An 18,618-nucleotide genomic window follows, 5' to 3' on the forward strand; every position below is an offset into this window, starting at 1 on the left:
GTCCTGACGAAGCATGGTTTGTGGATGGGGAAAAGGCTGTGCCCGGATGGGATTTCTAGTTCAAGGAGATCCAGCTCTGGTCCCCGAATTTCCATTCAGCCTGTTAGTAGAAGCTTGGATCTGAAAGGGGGAGCGAGGACCAGGGAGAGACAGAGGGAAATTTTCAGTGTTAATAAGATTGGCTGTGCTTGTTAGGTGTGGGCTCTGTCAGCAAAGGAAATGAAGTAAAACAGAAATCAGAAGCAGTTGGCAGCGGCACATTCAGAAGCTGAGCTAATATTCTGCACTGTGTAGGTTGAGCTGACCTCTCAGGATTTGAATATCCTGCCAGCTCCAGTCTAAACCAGGCAGAGCTATTGAATTTTGCATGAGCTTCCTTTGAGTTGCAGAACAAGTTGTTTGTGCTGTTTTAAAAGATTATCAGTAAAGAAGATTAACATTTTTACATTCAAAAGATTAATCATATAAACAGAAGCAAATGGTTTTAAATTAACTTTAGTATTTCCTCTTTAGTCTTGGGACTAAATACCCTGCACTGTGGTATGTCTGTTTTCTGAGTTTGTCTCTTCCTTCTCCCTTTCTGTGATTTTGAAATATCCTGAGTAGTGAAGAGTAGAGCCCAGTGTCCTTTGTCACTTAGAGAAGGTTCATGACAGGAAGGGAGCACACTCCTTTGCTGAATAGCCTCCCTTTGTGGTACTTGGCTGTGTGTGGCTTTGTCCTCACACACCGTTAAATGGATTACACACCTGTGGAGGCTGCTGAGAAGTTTCTGGCTACCCTCATCCATCCAGCACTCTGATTTGATACTCATATTCCAAAATGTCGAAACTGGCTTCTCTTCTGGAACTTTCTTTTTCAGGGCAGGGCCTGCTTTTCGAAGGATTCATTCATTTTTAAGTTCTTGGTGAAACTTGAGCCTTTGCTTTTACACAGTGATCTACTGTTTGAGTTGGCTACCTTTCTCTAGAATAAACACACTTTGCATTATGTTACCTGTTCTTTGCAGTGACTTCTTTTACGTTCACTGAATTTGCCTTGAAAGAAGAAAAGGACAGTGAAAGTTGCTCAGTCGTATCCGACTCTTTGTGACCCCATGGACTACTTAGTCCATGGAATTCTCTAGACAAGACTAATGGAGTGGGTAGCCTTTCCCTTCTCCAGGGGATCTTCCCAACCCTGGAATCGAACTCAGGTCTCCTGCATTGCAGGCAAATTTTTTATCAGCTGAGCCACAAGGGAAGCCCAAGAATACTGGAGTGGATCTCTATCCCTTCTCTAGCAGATCTTCACAGCCCAGGAATCAAACTGGGGTCTCCTGCATTGCAGGTGGCTTCTTTACCAACCGAGCTACCGGGGAAGCCCTTGAACTTGCCTTGAAGCTTCTCTGTGCAGTCACCTTTCTCATGAAGCCAGGTTCAAAGACTCTGCTGTTAAGCATCTTGAAATCATTTATTGTAACAGGGATGCAAGACTTGCTTACTTTCTTCTTGTATTTGGTGTCATCTGCAAATGTAAGTTTTATCTGCAAATGTAAGTTTTTGGCAAGGAAAACAGAACTTGATCCTGCAAACCCAGTGAGAGAAGAACCTGTCCTCCCCTTTAGCACTAGATTATAACTGATGGTCTTTGTGATTCTTAGTTGAGACCCCACCTAGTGGTAGTGATAGGTAATCACAATTCCAGCTATGTTGATAAAAGATTCTGGAGGGTAGAATTGTTGGGCTTCCCAGGTGGCTCAGTGGTAAAGAATCCTCATTCCAATGCAGAAGACACGTGTTTGATCTCTGATCAGGAGGATCCTCTGGAGGAAGAAATTTGGCAGTCCACTCCAGTATTTTTGCCTTGATAGTCCCATGGACAGAGGAACCTGGCAGGCTGCAGTCCATGGAGTCACAGAAAGTCAGACAAAACTGAGCGACTGAACATACACACAATTGTTAGTGTACTTACTGATATGAAAATATATCCCTTTAGGAGACTCATAATTTTGTCAAAATAGACCATCATACTTTATATTTAACATTCCATCTATTTTTCTCAATAATCTTGAGTGTTTCCAGGTTTAATTTGTTATATGAACTCAAATGTCAGGTTCCCATCACCCCACTAAACAATAACAACAAAACTGTTAGAAAAGACATGTACAGCAGATATTCAAAACGTCTTTCCCTCAAAGTACTCTCTTAGTAACGGTATTGATTTACAAAGTATGAATAGTTTAAGGACTTTTTAAAAGGTATTTTTCTCTATGACATAATCTTCTCACTGTTGTACAACTGTCCTCTATAACAGAGTATTATTGGTGCATAAACTTCCCAGGTATTTCATTCTTGTAATGAAAAAAACACAGTGTAGGAAGTTTGGGTAAAAATGATTCGGGAGATGTGAGGGTAGAAAAAAACAGTATTATGATAGGATGCAATTAAAATATGTATTCATGACTGAATTAATAAGTAAACATTTAATTGTTGTGCAAGTCTGAAAGTGTGACTATTTCCTGTCTTCTCTGCCTTTGCTTATATTGTCCAAATATTTTTCCTCTTCTCCTCTCCCCTTTCCACCTGTCTTTCACCGCTTAGTTCAAAGGCCCCATATTCTCAAAGTTAGATACATTTGGGTGAGAGTCCTAGCCCTTCTTCCTCATCATCTGTATGCCTCAGTTTCCTTGTCTGTAAAATGGGCTTAATAACATCAGGTCATAGTGTTGCTATGGGGATGGAACAAGATAATGCATTTAAAGCAGAGAACACAGTGCCTGAGTATTTCTAAGTATTCATGAAATTGGGATTACCATTTTCTTTCTTTCTTCATTATTTACCTGTCTTTTCCTGACCGGCGGAGTCATTGCAACTTCTGGTTTCCTACTTCCTATTTGAAGATATGTCTCTTGTAGCACTTACTGCACTATGTAGATTAATTGACTTACATATCCAATTTCCTCATGAGTTCCTTAGGTTTTTAGGTTTTTAGGTCTCATCTTTCTGTCTCTCTGTCTTTCTGTCCACAGTGACTGGTCTGCATTACATACTCAGTGGTATTTCTTGAACACCTGGAAGCAATGGGGAGCTTGCAGTTTGGGGATGATTTAGACTCACTGAAAAGAATTTCAGAGCTAAACCAGATTGTAGTGGGTTGAGAGAGGGGTGAAGGCAGGAATTTTGATCCTTATATTTATTTCTGTTGCCAGCATATAGATCCTCTGCTTGTGGTCTAAAAGCAGTTAACTGGTACCAACACCTTGGTTTTACTGAGTGCCTTTTTTTAGCAATGAGTGAAAACATATCACTGGGTAACAGTGACCAGACGGAATCATTGCAGTGTGAGAGCCCTCAGGCTAGCTGAGAAGGAGCTGTGCTTTCTGTCAACCTCAAGAACTCTTGGAACTTCCCATTGCCTGAGAGCTGGGTGTCAGAGTTCTTTGCCTCATCCAAGTCTGTGCCCTGCATTTGCATAGACAAAGATTTGCTTGTATTTGCATAGCAGAACATTTTGCTATTCTTAAAAAAATCCTTTCTCTTAGAGGCTACATATTTTATATGGATGGCAACTATAAAAATAACTAGCATTTTTTGGGCACATTTTTCCATCCACAAAGGAGTGGATGTTGCATAGATGAATCCATTGGAAGCAAATAAAACTTAAATATTTCTTTGGGAGTGGGGGCAGGGTGAGAAATACAGCTCTGCCGGAGGTGAATGTATTGTTAGAAGTTAAAATACAAATTTTCAGAACTATTTAAACTGTATCATATTCATCCTGAATCCTTTGAACATTATTTTAAGTCTTGGTGGACTTTGGCTTATCCACATGTATTTGAATCCTTTAAGGGATTTTCTTCTGAGAATGTTGCTGCTTGCAGACTCCTTCCGCATTGTTTTTAAGGATTTAAAATCGAATCATTATTCAAAGCCTGGGACATCATTACAGTTGCTGGTATAGCAATTTAGCATTTCTTGTAATATGCTGTTTGCTTGTAATATTGTATTGCTTGATAATTGTTAGTGGCCTTGTAAGACATAACAATGCTTGCAGAATTCTTTCTACTGTAGTACTCGGCTAAGAGGCAGGCAGCATTGATGGTTCCTGCATTAACCCTGCACTGGTCATTTCCATGGGCTTCCCAGGTGGCTCAGCGGTCAAGAATCCGCCTGCCAATATAGGAGATGTGGGTTTGATCCCTGGATTGGGAAGATCCCCTGGAGAATGAAATGGCAGCCCACTCCAGTATTCTTGCCTGGGAAATCCAATGGATAGAGGAGCCTGGGAGGCTGCAGTCCATGGGGTCGCAAAGAGTTGGACATGACTGAGCACGCACACATAGTAATCTCTATAACATAAGCCCAAAACGTGAAAACCCTAAAATCAAATGGGCAACGTGCATCTTGATTTTTCTCATACCTTCCCTCACTTTCTTCCCTTCCTCATTTTCATCATTCCTCCTACTTTTCCAAACTTTTTATGGAGGCAGTTTGACATATGTAGAATTCAACTCCAAAGGGATCTGCTATTTAGCTGTTCTCTTTTATAGAGTCAGGGTTACCTATTATTTAAATATTAATCCTGTTAAAAAAGGAGTGTGGCTTTTTAAACAACTTCTCATTTCTCATGTCACTGTGCTTCTGTGTCTGTTGATGAAGTTAAGAGTAGAGCTCAGAGAACAGAGTTTTCTCTTCTCTTCAGCATGCTTTTCCCCTTGACAGTCTTGATGACCTCAGAAATGACCTTGCTGGGGAAGGAAACACAGTCCCAGGCCTGTATCTCCAGGTTGTTGTTGTTGTTCAGTCACTCAGTCATGTCCAGTGCTTTGCAACCCCGTGTTGTAGGCTCCTCTGTCCTCCACTTCTGGAGTTTGCTCCGATCCTGTTCTTTGAGTTGGTGATGCCATCTAAGCATCTCATCCTCTGCAGCCCCCTTCTGCTTTTGCCTTCCTTCATCTCCAGGTATATCTGGCATTTCCCAGCCTTCTCTTTACATGGGTCCTACACTTGACCTTGGTAAGCTAAAGCGAGGAGGTGGGGGTTTAGGGGAGAAAGAAAGGAAGGCATTTGTGACTTTGCTCCTCAGTGCCTCCATCGCACGCAGATACACCTCTTTCCTTTTGTTTCTTGTTAGCCTGAGTCTTGTCTTCATTACATCATTCTCCTGTTCTCTACTATATTGAATAGATGCTTAGAATTTGGTGCTAACTCTAGTTCCAGAAGTTGTAGTTTGGTGCTCAGATGTCTAGTAACATCACTTTTACCCTGTATTTGATTCTGGCATGAAATTGAGCTGTAGCAGTTTTGTGGTCTGTGTTAGGCTTTGGGGCTATGAAAAAATGAACACTGTGTGGTCCCTTCCTTGGAAGGGCTTGTAACCTAGTGAGGTGGAGCAGGGAGATACAGAAACAGATAATTGCAAAATGAGTGTGGGTGGATTGGTGTGTGAGCAATGAATTCTACTTGTAGGAGCTGGGAGAAGTATCTTTGAAGATGGATGCCATTTAAATGGGTTCTTGATGGATAAGCAAGTGTGTGCCAGTTGGTTACAAACAATTCTGAAGCACAGCAGTGTGCTTTGCCATGAAAGAGCAAGGCGTGGGTGAGACCGTCACTGTGTTTGGAGGATAAGTTGGTGTGGGGCATGATTGGAAGTGAGGCTGGAGGAGTTGGGATCTCAGGCCACTAAAATCCTTTAGGAGGGATAAGAAAATATTTTTGCTTAGAAGCCAGCTAGGGAGCAGTGTGGATGGTGGGTTGGAATGAGGAAGAGAGAAGTGGCAGAGAGACTAGCCAGGAGACTGTGTCAAAACAGTATTGACCAGAAAAAAAATGAAAGTGTTAGTGGCTCAGTCGTGTTTGACTCTCTGTGACCCTATGGACTGTAGCCTGCCAGGCTCCTCTGTCCATGGAGTTTTCCAGGAAGAACACTGGAGTGGGTAGCTGTTCTCTTCTCCAGGGAATTTTCCCAACCCGGGGATCCAACCCAGGTTTTCCACACGGCAGACAGAGTCTTTACCATCCGAGCCACCAGGGAAGCCCTTTGACCAGAGAGAGTGGAGGCTTTCAACCAAAAGAGTAGCCTTGAGCTCCTTCATCATCTTAATTTTCTTAGGTTTCTTTTTTTTTCACTTTGAAAAATTAAATCTAGGTTATTTTGTACGTGTCTTGGTTTTTGAAATTTGGTTTCACAGCGTAAGTTGCCAAACATACCCAGTCCCTTGTGTAATGGTTCTGAATGTTCTCTCAGTAGCCGTCTCCTTCCCACAGACACAACCCATGTGTTAGGATGTTCTGACCATCCTCTCCCTGCCCAACAACATAGTCTCTTATCTGCCAGATTGTAAGCCGACGAGGCTTACATCTGTCATCGTCATCAGAGTGTGCCTAGTATTAGCATGATACCTGACAAATAGCAGGTGTTCGTTGCATACTTACTGAGAGAGTGAAAGGATGAATTTGCAGTTGCTGGAAGCAAAAGACTCTACCAGTGATCTCTTAAAAGTAGTCTACGTTAAAAAAAAAAAAAAAGCAACCAAAGTTAAATCACTTGAGTTATCCTTTTTAGTTCTAGTTGCCTGGTAAGCAAAGTACAGAAACAAGGTCCAAGGTAAAAATTGCTGAATTTGAATCGACTTGCCAAGGAATATGGAACACAGAACGTAAAGTGTGGCCCGCCTGTCATGTAGACCTTTGTTTACTCAAAGAAATTAGCAATTAGAGGCTGCTGGTTGCATTGGCTATGGCCATTTGGGGTTCTTTATTAGGTACTTGTAACCAGTGTTCTACTTGAAATTGAGGAAAAGCACAGTAACAATTTAAAGAGAAAATGTCTTTGCACAGAAATGCAGTCTATGGCCCCTGCAGACTGTCACAGTTTGTTCAACAGTGCACTGAACGACGTTCCCTAATTCTTTTGTATGCTGGGTCCCTGGAAACATTTTAGTGGGGCTTCCTGGTTCAGAGCACTGGTTTCCAGTCTCTTCAAGTGTGAGGGCTCCCTGTAAACTTGGATTCCGTAGCACAGTAGTCTTAGGCACTTCAACAATCACTGCATGAGAAGAGATCTAATGATACTCAGTCAGGCTTCCTTCCCCCCTCCCAGTTTTTTATTATGAAAAATTTAAAGCATACAGAAAAGATGATAAAATAACAGTGTTTATGTCTTTGTAAACACCTAGATTCAACAATTATTCACCTTTCTCATATCTGCTGTCCCTATTTATCTAAATTTTATTGGCTGAACAGAAAATAAGGAACAAACTTACGACATCAGCGTGCGTACCCTCCAAATAAAGACACATTCCTCCATCACCAAAATACTTTTCCACGCTAAAGTAAATGAACAGAAATTTCCTAAAATTGTCCACTGCCTAGCACATTCACCCATCTCTGTTTCTCAATGTGTCTTGTAGCTTCTTCTCCTCTTAAAATTCAAAACTCAGGAGAGGATCACATGTTGATTTTAGTTTTATGTTTAAATCTGTTTTCATCTAAAACAGTTCCCTCACGCCTCCCCTTTTCTTCTACGACACCAGCATTTTTAAGAGAGGAGCCCAGTTATCTTGCTGTCTGTCTGTCCTCTAGGTTTATGTGATTCTTTCTGCATGCCTGCAGGACCTGTTGATGAAGGGAGTGGTTCTTTGTGGAAGAGTGCCAGTTATTTAATGTAGAAGGAATGATAGAAGTAGAAAAATCAGTGTCCTGCCACCTCCAATGAAATAATTATTTAAGGCAAAGATGCTACAACCAGCAGGTGAAAGATTCTCCAGAACAGGATATGCATATCATGGCAAAGTATTATCTAACAGAAAACTTGCTGGTTGCAGTGGGGCAGACTTACCTTGGAGAGATCTCGGGCCTGGGGACCAAGTGGTTCAACATAACATCTGTCCCAGTGAAATAACCTATCATCATGTGCCTCCCAGTGCTGCAGTAATTACAATGTGCATCATCTATGAAGTGTTCTTCCCCCAAATACTTGTGTCAGCCTAGCCAGTCCTTTAGACCCAACTGTCAGTTTATGGAAAATACAGGACAGAGAAACAAGTGACACATGAGGAAACAATCAGACTAGTCTCGTAATGCTTTGAAGTGACTTTGCATTCTATTAGTCACTGTCACATTTATGTTTCCTTGAAAACAGTAGTCCAAGTACACTTTAGACAGGGTGACTCAGTGGGTGGATAGAGCCTGTACGCATGCGTGGTCCCCTTGCAGCCACCGCCGCTCATGGAGAATCGTAGAACACTGTGGACATAGTTTCCTTGATAGGGTCACACTGCCGCTTGTCCTGCTTCTGAATAATACAGGGATTTAGCTCACGGACGTGTCAGTCTGCCACCTTTTAGAAACCCTGCATTCACTTAGTGAAGTGTGAGGATGGAGGATGGAAAGCTGATCATGCCCCACATATTTAACTTACAGGAGTGTGTGTGTTTTGCAGTCGAGGTGTTTGAAAAGAACTGGAAAATCGATGCCAGTTTATTTGGTGCCGGCTTACAATGAATTTAGTCTGTGGTGTGCTATTCCTGAAACTGGTCTTCCAGAAAGACTCTAGGATTAAGTTGTTTCATCAAGGCAGTGTCTTTATTGAGTGGTCATTGTTTCAACTCTAATTTATTATTGATCTTTCAGGCCCACAGCAGCAGAACTTTTAAAATGCAAATTCTTCCAGAAAGCCAAGGTAACATGCTTAAAAACCCAAGTAAATCTGCTATTTTTAAATCACTATGAATTTCAGTGTATCATATTTGATGTCAAACATTGGGAATATTTGTTTTGCAGAACAGAGAGTACCTGATTGAAAAGCTGCTTACAAGAACACCAGACATAGCCCAAAGAGCCAAAAAGGTAAGCACCATGAGCACTCTGGCCCCAGTGGGAGCCTCTCCCGCACCCAGGGAAGTGGAGCCTGTAGAAGAATAAGAAAAAAGATTTCCACATAGTCAGGGTGTGTATTTAGAGATTACTGGGTTAGTGATTACTCAGATAACTGCATTTTGCCTTTTGGTTACCTCAGGCTGCAGCTATGTGTTTGGGTGTAGAAACAATGTGAAACTAAAAATGATTTCATTTTTCCATTTATTGGCTTTGCTTAAAGAAGTTCGGAGGGGAGGGGCTTGTGTTGAGACTAAAACACTGGAGAGGTAAAATATCTTTGAATATCTTTTTTGGGGGGTGGATTTTACCAAAGATGAACAGTCATTTTTAATCAGCTTGAAATGACAAAATGAAAAATAAAACTTTCATTTTTAATGGTTATTTTGAATATCTGAGTGACATAGTTTCTTTTCTCATAAAAGACCTTGATTTTTTCTGTAGTCTATGCTATGTTAACTAAATTATGTTAATAATTACCTAAAAAACTGGATTTAAAATTTTTTTTAAAAATGGTATGTATGTGTGAGTGTATTTATGTTTGACCCAGAGTTTTTCTTGCTTGTAATGACAGATTTTATTATGGTATGAAACGTAACAAAATTTAACCTCAGATTTGGTTTGGTTTAGTTTGATTTTAAAATTGTATTAGATATTTAAATTTAAAATATTGATATAGGCACAGATTTAGAAAGGGGAAGGTTCTTTTTATTTCCTTTTTACAATTAATACTTACAGGGGAAGTTGACATGAATCTAAGTTGTCTGCTCTGTAAATAAAATTGGCCAAGAAATACATGCATGAGAGGTTGCATCTCAGGATACCTAAGTGTTAGTAACTTGGACTGTTAATGTCTAGACACTGCTTTTTCTAAATCACTGGGTATGAAATACATTTAGCTGATGCTTTCAAATTGCTTTAAATATTAGATTTTAAAATAGACTTCAAGAAATGACCCATCTTGTGCGGGTATCTGAGCCCGTCTCCTAGACCTGCAGAATTCTTTGGAATGGGCTGATTCTCAGGCTGTGAGTCTGGGCAGGTGATGGGGGATCACTATCCTGACTGTGGAGATGTGAACCAGGGCTGGTCTCTGGGATGGCTCTGAAGGAAAAGTGAAAATTTAGCAATATTCCATCAGAGTGACTGGAAAAGGCAATGGCACCCCATTCCAGTACTCTTGCCTGGGAAATCCCATGGATGGAGGAGCCTGGTAGGCTGCAGTCCATGGGGTCGCTGAGGGTCAGACACGACTGAGCAACTTTGCTTTCATTTATTACTTTCATGCATTGGAGAAGGAAATGGCAACCCATTCCAATTTTCTTGCCTGGAGAATCCCAGGGACAGGGGAGCCTGGTGGGCTACCGTCTATGGGGTTGCACAGAGTCAGACACGACTGACGTGACTTAGCAGCAGCAGCATCAGAGTGAGACCTCCCAAGGGGCAGCATAGAGAAGCCAGAGCTTCAGTTTGAGGCAACAGAAAGTCGAGAGTACCCACCAGAGTGCGGGGACTCCGTCCAGAACGCTTAAGGAGGTGCCTGGAGTGTTTGCCTGGGGTGTTGGGGTCTAGCATGGGGTCCTCTGATCAGATAACTAGAATGTCAGCCACAGGTGAAGAAAGCTGTTAGAAAGCCACTAACTTTCACAGTGTGTGCCCCCAAAGGCCTTTGCTTCGGTTTCCCTCTGATCTCATCCTGTAGCTGCTCCCAGAAGGGCTTTCCCAAGCCTGCGTCCTGCCCAGGCCTCCCCCTCCCACCTCCAGCTCGGCTCCTTATACAGCGTGTTTCCCCTCCCAGACCGCACCTGCCTGTGTTTGGTGCTACTCCCTGAGCTGCCTGACCTCAGGACCCTGGGCTGCTTTTTGTATCAGACGCCACCTTCTTTGTCTTCTGAGTCCTCTCCATGTTTTCCTCTGCACCGTTTCTTGGAATGTTTCCTCCTGTTTTTAATTGAACATTTGCTGTAGATTTCTGTTAATAACTACTCTCCTACACCCATTCCACCTTGGGCACTAGTGCAAGATTAACTGTCTAAGCATGTCACTTAATTGCTCAAACGTGATTTCCAAAATTAAACAAAAGCAAATAAATGGGGGGAAACAAGTTGCCTATCAAATAAAGTGCAAGCTCCTTAGCCTTAAATTCATGGCACCATTTCAACTTCCTGCCTTATACCATTGACCCTTGAACAGCACGCCAGCCCTCTGTGCAGTCTCAAATCTGAGCTTTAATTTATAGTTTGCCCTCGGTGTATATGGTTCCTCTGTACCTGCAGATTCACTGAATTGTGGATTGTGTTGTACTGTAGTGAACACTGAAAAAAATCCATATGTGAATGGACTTGCACATCAAACTTGTGTTGTTTAAGAGTCAACTCTATTGTATACCAAACTTAAAGCACCTCTAGTTCTTACTACATAACCCGTACTTTCCTTTGACACTCCATCAGCAAAGACTCTGTTCAGGCTGTCACTTCCCTTTTTTTAAAATTTAGATTACATATTGTTACATATTATTGTGCTGTGCATTCCAAATTTCATTTTGAATGTATCTTAAATAACAAAGAGCTCCTTTTGGGAGATGATTTTCCAACCATGTCTTCTGCCCTTTTGTTTGCTCCTGGATCTGAGACTTAAACCTCAGGGCTTGTCATTCATTCCTTTGAAAGGACAATGGCCACACATTTCAAAGTCACACAGAGTCACACAGAATGTGAATTAGTTCTTTAAACATCATAATAGAAAAGAGAAGGGCCCCATAGTAATGTTATTCTGACTCTCCAGCTTCATTACGTTGGCTGTTCTCCTGTCATAATTCTCGTTTTACAGTGTATTCGGTTCTCAACTACGCGCCATTCCTTGCCCGTAGGTTCCATGGCAGGTATGCCAACCAGGACAGCATCCATCAGAATGCGTGTCTTGTTCATAGTAAGTGCCCACAAGTGTTTGTTGACTCAGTGAATGCATGCTTCAGTGGGCCAAGGAAAAGCCATTTGAAACTCGTTTGTCACTCTCTTGAACCTCTCAAATGCTTGGCATATACTTGTTCCTGGGCTTCCTGTTAATAATAAACCACCCTCCTTCTCCTGGGCTCATGATGTTGATAAGCATCCCCGCTGTTCCTCATTCGAAACCCCTCATGTGGGCGTGGCCACTAGGAAGTAAATACTATTTTAATCACTGTGTGAATTGAAAACCCTTGTGGTAAGATGACTCTTTACATGTAGGTTCTTAAAGTGTTTAAGTAAATGTAATTTAAAATCGATACAGAGGAGCCGCTAGTGCTCTCTGTGTTACTCTTTCTTGGACTTGTCTTGATTGGCATCTTCTCAGCGGTCTCCCTTCCTGTGTGCTGCGGTGCCCCTAGTTAACTGTACTCTAGTTTCTTGGTTGGGGATATGTTCCTCACAGGCTACTCTTTGTTAGTCCCTTGATTTTTGTCTCCTCAGTTTGTTGTTTTTAAAACAGAAACAGTTCATTGATATACCAGTGTTTACATGACAACTGGGTGTGTTGACCAAGCTTTGGACATTTTGGGAACCAAGCTGTTTGAAATTCGTTGTCATAAACCATAATCTCTGCTGCTCCTCCCTTATGGTAATCCAAGTTAAGAGCTGTTTTTCAATACGTGTTTTTCTGTAACATGAACAACCCTCATATTTAAGAGAGAGAGGGACTGGTATTGTAGCTGCCCTTAGGACTGCCCATGGAGCCCATCAATGCAGTCTTTTGATGTGAAAGAAAGAGGCTTCTCATATTCATGATTGCCCCAAATGTGAAGCATTCGTTGAGAGCCACATAATTCCACGTGGGTAGGTGATCTTGTCTGCGTCCAGAATGACTCATCTAAATCAGGAAAAGCACATTAAAAAATAGAGACAGACCCGTGCGTCTTCTCTGGTAATTTATTGACATAAAATGATTTTGTTTTTTTGTATGTAAAAGTAACTTCAGAAATTAAGGATATTTGTTTTTGTTTTCTTCCCCTGGAGGCAGAGTATTTGGTCCATTCGAGGTTCTTTTGCTGAAAGGTAGTGTTGTTCAGAAATCAGTTTTGTTTATTTATTTATGTCTGTGTTGGACCTTTGTTGCTGCCTGTGGGCTTTCTCTAGGTGCAGGGGCCTCTGGTTGCAGAGCATAGTCTCTAGGTGTTCGGGCTCAGTAGCTGTGGTGCATGGGCTCAGTTGCCTTGTGGCATGTGGAATCTTCCCAGGCCGGGGATCCAACCTGTGTCCCCTGCATTGGCAGGCAGATTCTTAACCACTGGACCACCAGGAAAGTGCTTAATTTTCTTTCACCTTGATTTTTCTGTCTATGAAATGGAAATTCTTTCTGACCTCAGGAATGTGGAGAAGGGGTAATGAGAGATTTGGTGTTTCTGGACCATCAGTTCAGTTCAGTTCAGTCGCTCAGTCGTGTCTGACTCTTTGCGACCCCATGAATCGCAGCACGCCAGGCCTCCCTGTCCATCACCAACTCCTGGAGTTCACTCAGACTCATGTCCATCGAGTCAGTGATGCCATCCAGCCATCTCATCCTCTGGCATCCCCTTCTCCTCCTGCCCCCAATCCCTCCCAGCATCAGAGTCTTTTCCAATGAGTCAACTCTTCCCATGAGGTGGCCAAAGTACTGAAGTTTCAGCTTTATCGTCATTCCTTCTAAAGAAATCCCAGGGCTGATCTCTTTTAGAATGGACTGGTTGGATCTCCTTGCAGTCCAAGGGACTCTCAAGAGTCTTCTCCAACACCACAGTTCAAAAGCATCAATTCTTTGGTGCTCAGCCTTCTTCACAGTCCAACTCTCACATCCATACATGACCACAGGAAAAACCATAGCCTTGACTAGACGAACCTTTGTTGGCAAAGTAATGTCTCTGCTTTTTAATATGCTGTCTAGGTTCGTCATAACTTTCCTTCCAAGGAGTAAGCATCTTTTAATTTCATGGCTGCAGTCACCATCTACAATGATTTTGGAGCCCAAAAAAATAAAGTCTGACACTGTTTCCACTGTTTTCCCATCTATTTCCCATGAAGTGATGGGACCGGATGCCATGATCTTCGTTTTCTGAATGTTGAGCTTTAAGCCAACTTTTTCACTGACCATAGGACACTGTAAATTCTAAATGAGAACATGCTAATAATGACCCAGGAGGACAGAGTAAGTGCAGCTGTATAACTTCTTAGCTTATTCCTTATCCTCGTGCATGAGAAGAAAAGGCTTTATTTTCTTCTCATGTGGCTTTTTTAGGGGCCTGTCTCCAGCTGTCTTTTGGTGTTTGAAAGCTTGGCCAAGTATTGTTCCATCATTAACATTCCTGGAATCGCTGGGTGGAAAAGGTGTAAATCATTCTGTTAGAATCAGATGCAGATGCTTAGAACTCTGTGCACTTCTGCAGGAGCATCTGAGTATCAGAGTTGGCTGAAGTCTTTGCTTTATGTTTGTGAAATAAACCTTGGGTCCCCACACACTCACACTCATATTCATATACTTGCTGTGGTTAAAGCTCACTGATGGCAGGACAGGGGCACCCTGTCTAAATGCCAACTGCTTAGCTAAAAAGTATGTTGGCCAGAGAAGGGATGAAGTGGGGAAACAAAACACAGTGTATCTTTTTAATATGGTTGTCTGTGTTTTCATGGGGAGTAGACTCGCTGGAGGATTTATGGTTTGAATTTTCTTAATTATGAAATTGAGAAGTTAAAAATGGTTAGTGATTATCAGGAGGAAGGGGGTATTTTATCACTACTACATTTGGGTGAAGCCCTTGTGAATTGAAAGAACTTGGATGGTGTGTTTGGGTTCCAGAATTTGTTATATCAGGCTCTGAGATTCATTTTATATTAATGACCCAAGGCTGTTGGCTCCATGTGGTCCTTCTGTGTATTTAGGAATCAGTAGGTAGGAATATTATAGTTCACATTTGAAACTTGACATGTATTGATAACTGGTACTGTTTTTACTTTTTATTTTGAAATAATTTCAGACTTACAAAAATGTTAGCAGAATAGTATAAACATTTCTCTCTATTTTCTCTCATGCTTTCTTTTGGAACGTTTCAAAGCTATAGACGTGATGCCCTTTATCTTTAAATATACTTCAGTGTGTATTTTCTAAAAACAAGGACATTCTCTTATATCACAGTATGATTGTCAACATCAGGAGACTAACAGTGGTGCAAAACTATTACTTAATTTTCAGATCTCATATAAATTCTGCCAATGATAGTTTGCCTGGTGTAGGACCCAATCCAGGATCGTATAGTTTGATCTCTCCTTTAGTCTTCTTTAATCTGGAACAGTCTTTCTTTTTCTTTTACAACTGTGACACTTTTAAAGAGTAAGGACAGCTGTTTTGTAGTTTGGGTTTGTCTGGTAATTCTTCATGATTAGATGCAGTGTATGCATTTTTGATGGGACTATCTTGTAAGTGATGCCATGTTCCTCTTGGCGTATCATATTACAAGGCACATGATGTTGATTTAATCCTTTACTGGTGATGTTATCACGTGCTTAAGGAGCATCTGTCAGCTTCTTCACTGTAAACACAATTAGCTCTTAATAGGAAGGACACATTAATATTACATTCCCTCTTTATATTAAACATTAAAAGGTAAAGTGAATATTTACTGGGTCGTTAGTCCTTTTTCGAGGAAACATTTCTGCTTTGTGGCATTGTGGTTGTACATTCAGAGGATATAAATGATAGGATTTCTCTGTAATTTCCCAGCAGCCTTGCAGACAGTGAACATTTTGCTAGCGTGTGGTGTTCAGATCGAGGTGAGTGGTGGCAATGGTGCTGCTCCAGCCTCTGTACCAGGTCTGGAAGCGGAAGCATTTGAATCGGTGTCCTTTGTTGGCTCTGCTGCCTGATCTTTCAGATGCAGCCAAGGACACTGACATGGTGCTGCCCATGGGGGTGAGAGGATCTGCCCAGGGAGTCTGGTGCTGCGTTTGACTCACACTGGGCGCTCCATTCAACAGTGGCTGCTGTGGATATCATGTATTGATAAATAAGGAGAATAATTCTTGTGGTTACCGTAGACAGGCAATTTAGAAATATGCAGTGCAACAGGAAGCAACAAAAGAGGCCTTAAGGCAGGTGGGGGAGGAGGAGTGACGTGGGTGGCTGTTGCTGTTGCTCTGGGTAGAATGGAGTAAGAGCCCACGGAGGCCTGCCAAAAGAAGGAAAGAATGACCGTCGTTATTTCATCGCCATTGTCCCAGTGTTCGCTGCCTCATCAAGGCGCTGGCAGTGGGTGCGGGCCAGGGCATCCCTCTCCACAGCAATCCCCTCCACTGTGTGAAGTGGGGGACGTGTTTGTGAAGAGCCTAAGAACACTAGGAATTAAATACACATAGAGCTGCTATCCTTTCACACCTGTTAGATTGCTTTCAGATATGCTTCCTTATTTATTTGAAACAATTGTGCTCCAAGACAGGTAGGCAGGGCAGGTGTTATTATGTACTGCGGAGGAATGCATGAGAGCTGAAAAGATTTGCTTAAAGTCGCATTGCTTAAACAGGCAATTCTTATTTCTGCTTCGGTGCTCTTTCCACTGAATTGTACCTCAGAAGAAAGAAGAAGGAAAGGGAGAGGACAGGAAGGAGATACAGATGGAGAGGGTGGGCAGGATTAAACAGCACAAATAGGAAAGGCAGGGGCTTCCCTGGTGGCTCAGATGGTAAAGAATTTGTCTGCAGTGCAAGAGACCTGGGTTTGATCACTGGGTCAGAAAGATCCCCTGGAGAAGGGAATGCCCACCCCCTCCAGTATTCTTGCCTGGAGAATTCCATGGACAGAGGAACTTGGTGGGCTACAGTGCATGGGATCGCAAAGAGTCACACATAACTGAGTGACCAACACTTTCACTCTGCTGTCAGGAAAAGCAGGCTGTTGGGGAGGCACAATTGTCATTCTCAGAGCCCACAGTCTGCTGTTTAATACACATGAAGGTGGTGCAGGGGGAGTCCATGCCATTCGTGGGCGCAGGGAGAACCCTGTAAACTTCATTGTAGGAATGTGGTGAGTTCGCCAGGGTTCTTGCAGATGTGGAGACAATAATGTGATAAAAGGGCTTTGGGGATTCTAAAGGGAAGAGAAATGGCTAGTAGGAGTTTGGTAGCATTAGCAGTTGTTAACACCTGCCAGAGGCTTGGTGTCTCATTCATAACATGGGGGAGGTAATAACAACCCACCTCAGGCTTTTGAGGATGAAATAAGGTAAGCATAGGAAGTGTATAGCACAATAGTTGGCACAAAATAGTAAATGACTCTATAAATCTAGTTATTATCATAATCATGGTAAATTTTATTATTTTTATAATCACATATATGGCTTTACTGGGCTTCCCTGGTGGCTCAGATGGTAAAAAAAAAATCTGCCTGCAATGCAGATTTTGATCCGGTTTTGATCCCTGGGTTGGGAAGATCCCCTGGAGAAGGAAACGGCAACCCACTCCAGTATCCTTTCCTGGAGAATTCCATGGACGGAGGAGCTTGGCAGGCTGTAATCCATGGGGTCTGGAAGAGTTGGACACGACTGAGCGACTAACATACACACACACACACACACACACACACACACACACACACACGGCTTTACTATTACAGTTTTGTTATTTTAATATCACTGTTGCTTTTCTGTAACCTTTTTCACTCCGGCCGCTGGGGATACCACTGCTACCATTGCTGTTTCTGCTGCAGTAAGGGCTGCTGCCATCACAACCACTGCTGCCAATAATGGACACAGGGTGTGCAGACAGATAAAAGGATACAGTGCAGCTGTTGGGCTTGCCTTTCAGTGGGGAATATAGTGCCTGCATCACCAGACCTGGAAAACTCAGAGAGCAGCAGAGAACAAATACTTAAGGATATGGGTGTAGAATGTCCTACAAGAATAGAAAATGTCTTGGAGCTGATCCCAGGGGGAACGTGGGAAAGGGAGAGAGGGGGAATCATACTTACTGTGGGTCTTCATGCAATGCAAAACCCTTGGTTTACATCTATCTCGTTACTAAGTTCAGTTCAGTCGCTCAGTCGTGTCCGACTCTTTGCAGCCCCATGGACTGCAGCATGCCAGGCCTCCCTGTCCATCACCAACTCCCAGAGTTTACTCAGACTCATGTCCATTGAGTCCTTGTAATAATCAGTGAAGTCCTGAGTAACAGAATAGAGGTATAATATGTTAGATTATTACAGCTTTTTAAGAAAAAGCTATACATTTTGAAAAATGAATGAAAAAGAGCAACCAGGACCATAAATATCTCCTGGTTTGTGATTCTTCCATTTGCAGACCTGAAAATTGAGACCTAGGTTGGTTGGGCCCTGACCAAGTTCATGCTGTCATATAGTAGCCAAGTCTGAAGCCAGGCTCCCAGTTTGCTACCATTTTGTCGCTTCTTTTAGTTGATAAAGAGGGAAAATGGGTCTGAATTTTTGTAAAATTGCTCCCCCTCTTCTTGGAAGCTTATCATTAATTTATAAATGTTGAAATTTATACATTATCAAGAAACCAGAGAAGAAATTAGGTGATTTCAAATACTTGATGGGTGGATGTTAGTTTTGTTCCAGGTCTGCCCAGTAGAGGGCAGCAGTAGGTTTTAATTCTGTGTGGTTATGAACTGCAGGCTGGTCCAGCTTGGTTGAAGGTCTCAGGTTTGGTCAGAATCGCTAAGTCTCTTCAGTCATGTCCGACTCTGTGTGACCCCATGGACTGCAGCCCACCAGGCTCCCCCGTCCCTGGGATTCTTCAGGCAGG

General features: G+C 42.3%; 1 protein-coding gene across 2 annotated transcripts in view; it reads left to right on the top strand.

The window, feature by feature from the left end:
- The window catches only part of STK39 (serine threonine kinase 39), a 317,449-nt gene that overhangs the window by 122,191 nt on the left and 176,640 nt on the right, over positions 1 to 18,618 (top strand). For both annotated transcript variants that reach the window (XM_010858933.1, XM_010858932.1), the window contains exons 9-10: positions 8,619 to 8,667; positions 8,769 to 8,834. In XM_010858933.1, the coding sequence (XP_010857235.1) occupies positions 8,619 to 8,667; positions 8,769 to 8,834 (115 nt within the window). The remainder of the gene's footprint in view (positions 1 to 8,618; positions 8,668 to 8,768; positions 8,835 to 18,618) is intronic.

This window comes from Bison bison, unplaced genomic scaffold, assembly GCF_000754665.1.
Source record: "Bison bison bison isolate TAMUID 2011002044 unplaced genomic scaffold, Bison_UMD1.0 scf7180017864452, whole genome shotgun sequence".
NCBI lineage: Eukaryota > Metazoa > Chordata > Mammalia > Artiodactyla > Bovidae > Bison > Bison bison.